General features: G+C 44.5%; 1 protein-coding gene across 1 annotated transcript in view; it reads left to right on the plus strand.

Moving 5' to 3' along the window:
* LOC145397508 (uncharacterized) overlaps positions 1-2,400 on the plus strand; it is a 114,056-nt gene extending 111,656 nt beyond the window's left edge. Inside the window, exon 8 of the mRNA XM_080270582.1 lies at positions 2,286-2,400. Coding sequence (XP_080126708.1) covers positions 2,286-2,400 — 115 coding nt within the window. The remainder of the gene's footprint in view (positions 1-2,285) is intronic.
* The last annotated feature ends 1,042 nt before the right edge of the window (positions 2,401-3,442 follow it).

The raw sequence follows: 3,442 nt of genomic DNA on the forward strand, positions 1-3,442 counted from the left end.
TTGTGATAATTGCCTGCTTAGTGTTACGTTTTTGAGAATTATTAATAAGGGCTAATTTGGTTGAAAAGTTTATGGTTACCCATTGAAAGACTGTTTTCTTCGTCTGTGTGAGTTGCAGGAAACGGGATATTAAAAGGGGTGACTAACTTAAACGGTGTAATCCCCCACCCCTTACCTTTATCACCCTCTCATCATTATTTTTACTCGTCTAGTCATTGTTCTGAAGAGTCGTAACCTCCCATCTTATTATGTAACTCACTTGTCCGTGTCGCCACACTTTCCATTCTTCTACTTCCCATCTATATGCTTTCTCCCCTCCCACATTTCGTTTCACCTCCTCATTCCACCACGCAGTTTCATTCATCTCTACATTTCCTCAGAGCTCCGCACACTACTTGACGTGCTGCAAAAACATATATCTTCTGTGAATGCCTTGCAGACACCTTACACAAACACATCATTCACATCCTCCTCCTCCTCCTCTTCCTTCAAACTATATATGCCCAGTCGCTCCACCACCTTTCACCTCTACTAACCTTTTCCTCTTCCTGCGGCCAGTCTACTCTCTTTGGATCACTTCTGTCCCCAGTCGTCCCTTACCTGTGTTTACCTATCGCGTGTACACCCCCAAGCCTCCAGTGTCAAGCACATACCTTCTCTTTCGATTGTACACACACATACACACACACACACACACACACACACACACACACACACACACACACACACACACACACACACATTGTCAGTCATAATTCACCTCGTCATCACCTGACATGTATACCTGTGGATCAGTTTGTGCCTGAAATAATACTGGTTGTTCCAAGTTGTACCCCACACACTGAACAAGGTACTCTTCCCTTTCAGCTTAGATCTACACCCTACCCTGCATACACCACATCTTCTCAAACATTCCTCACTTCTCCAGGCATCTCCAATCTCTTTCTCTCTCTCTCTTGTCTCAACTGTGAGGTGGAGTCAGGATTTCGGGGGATTGAATATGAAGTGAATGAGTGTTTGGCCCATTTCACTGGTCATGCTGTTGGTGGTTTTCCCTTTCCTTGCTTTCTGGATCCCACCTCATCCCTTTTGTGGGTGGGAAGGCAGGGTCAGGATGATGATGATGGTGATGATGAGGAGGAGGAGGATGGTGATGATGATGATGATGATGGGGGGGGGGCAGGATCCGGGACGCAGATTGCTCGCGATAAGTTTGATTTTCACCGGATGCTCATTCTTCCATTTTATTTCTTATTTTTCGCTTCAAACCTAACGTAACCTAAGCTGATTTATTCTAACTGAACCTAATACTAAGAAACCAAGCTAATCTAATCTAATGCTGTACTAACACAAACCCAACATAACCTAGACTTTCCTGGACAAAAGAAATGTAAAGTAACCCAACCTGAAACTAAGAAAACAAACTTACCTAACCCAGACTTTCCTGTAAAAAAAAGCGTTAACACTACATAAAGCTAACCTGATACTGAGAAAAGAAATCTTACCTAACCTAGTCTTTCCTGGATTAGAAAAAGCGAAAAAGTGAAAAAGCGAAAAAGTGATAACCAGAAAGGAAACTAGCTGCCTCTAGTCGGTCTAATCCCTATCTTACCTCACCCCAAAGTTGGAGAGAGAGAGAGAGAGAGAGAGAGAATGTCGCCCTGTCCCTTGCCATTTCTTAGCCCTCTCCCCACCTCACACCCCTCTCTCATATACCTCCACTCCTTTAAACCAACCCCTTTCACTCCACACCTCCAAACATTCCACTATAGATATAATGACGCTCTTTGGTTTTAAATATCGAGAAAGAAAAATAGAGAAAATGTTTATGAAGGGAATCTCCGAGAGGGTCTGGAGCTGGGTGAAGGCGTCGCGGGAGCTGGGGCTGCGGGGGCTGTGGAGGCAGTTCTGTGGGTGGTGCTGTGGGCCCCCCTCCTCACTCACCCACTCGCTCACCCCCACCAACGAGCCTCTAATGATCTACCATTCCATCGACCCCGTCCCCGAACACGCAACTCTCCCCCATTATTTGCCTCTACGGTACATGTCGCCTGGAGACTCGTACCATCTGTCCCTAGATCGTTCGCGTATTATGTCCCGTCCCGTCCGTCGCCGTGTAGCTGTGTACTTACTCTCAATCATCATGTTCGGACTGATGATCATGTTTTTGGCCACCCCCTACTACTCGTACATGGCGGTCTTACTCACGCCATTGTTGTTAATGGTGATCATTCATGTCGTTTATAATTTTATGCGGATTGTTATAAGAGATGCTCGTGTTCCAGGGGGGTCACTAGCTCCCAGAAGTTGGAGAGGGTAAGAACAATGTCAGTCTATGGGTCACAGTTGCGGCGTGCGAGGCGAGCCTGTACAGCTGAGAGGTTCCGGGGGGCGCCGTAAGCCACCTCGAGAACTTTTTTGAGATTTGGCTAATTTTAGAGGCTTTTTGAGGCCATATGGGATGGGTATTTGGTCATATACTAATGTCAGTGTTAAAGTGCTTAAATTCATTGGCTAATGTAACTTATCAGTGAATTGTTCAGATTGCCTGATATTAATCATGAGCACATTAAAAAGAAGAAGAAAAAATTCATTCATTCATTCATCATCCATTCCTCCGTTGCCTTATGAGGAGCGTAGGAGCCCGGGGCTAGGCAAGTTGGTCCTGACATTTAAGATGAGAGTGACCACCCTCACTCATCCCTGAGTGGCATTATATACATGAGCAATAAACCCCCAACTACCCCTTGGATATAAACCTTGACCGGCTCAATCCGACTGGACCTCCGTAATTACCCACTAAACCACCCGGCACCAAAATATGGTACCCAGCGTAGTAAATGGTTTCCTGGTGTACAGGAAACCATTTAGCTTGTCAGTCAGTGTAGAGTCACCCACAGGCAGAAGGATGAGGAAAGAATCATGGAAAGAAAGACAGAAGAGGGAGTGTAAAGCCACCCGTAGGCAGAAGGACGGGGAAAGAATGAAGAAAAGAAAGACTGAAGAGGATGGAAGGAAAGAAGGATGGAGGAGAGGAAAGGACAGGCACCTGAGTGCAACATCACATCGAGTAAGTGGATGGTGAGCGCCCCCACCTACCACAAAGAAGAAAAAAGAACAGCAGTATTTACATTTGTCAAATGTAATATGAAAATCAAAACACTTCTCACAGCTGCATTATTTACAGAAGTAACGTGAAAAAATAGCTTGCTGCTGTCACGTTAAGCTACCAGCATCACACTGTATCAGTACGTAATATAATGTATTATGAAAATTAACTAAACATTTGCGTGGCCAAATTATTTACAAAACGTGAAAAAAATTAACTAAACATTTGCATAGCTAAATTGTTTACAGAACGTGAAAAGATAGCTTGTTGTTGTCACGTTAATCTATATCACAGCAGTATTCGTGTTTACTAAACACTTTCCGTCGAACCTCT

This window comes from Coenobita brevimanus, chromosome 5 (genome assembly GCF_032717465.1).
Source record: "Coenobita brevimanus isolate Jiangsu-jjx chromosome 5, ASM3271746v2, whole genome shotgun sequence".
NCBI lineage: Eukaryota > Metazoa > Arthropoda > Malacostraca > Decapoda > Coenobitidae > Coenobita > Coenobita brevimanus.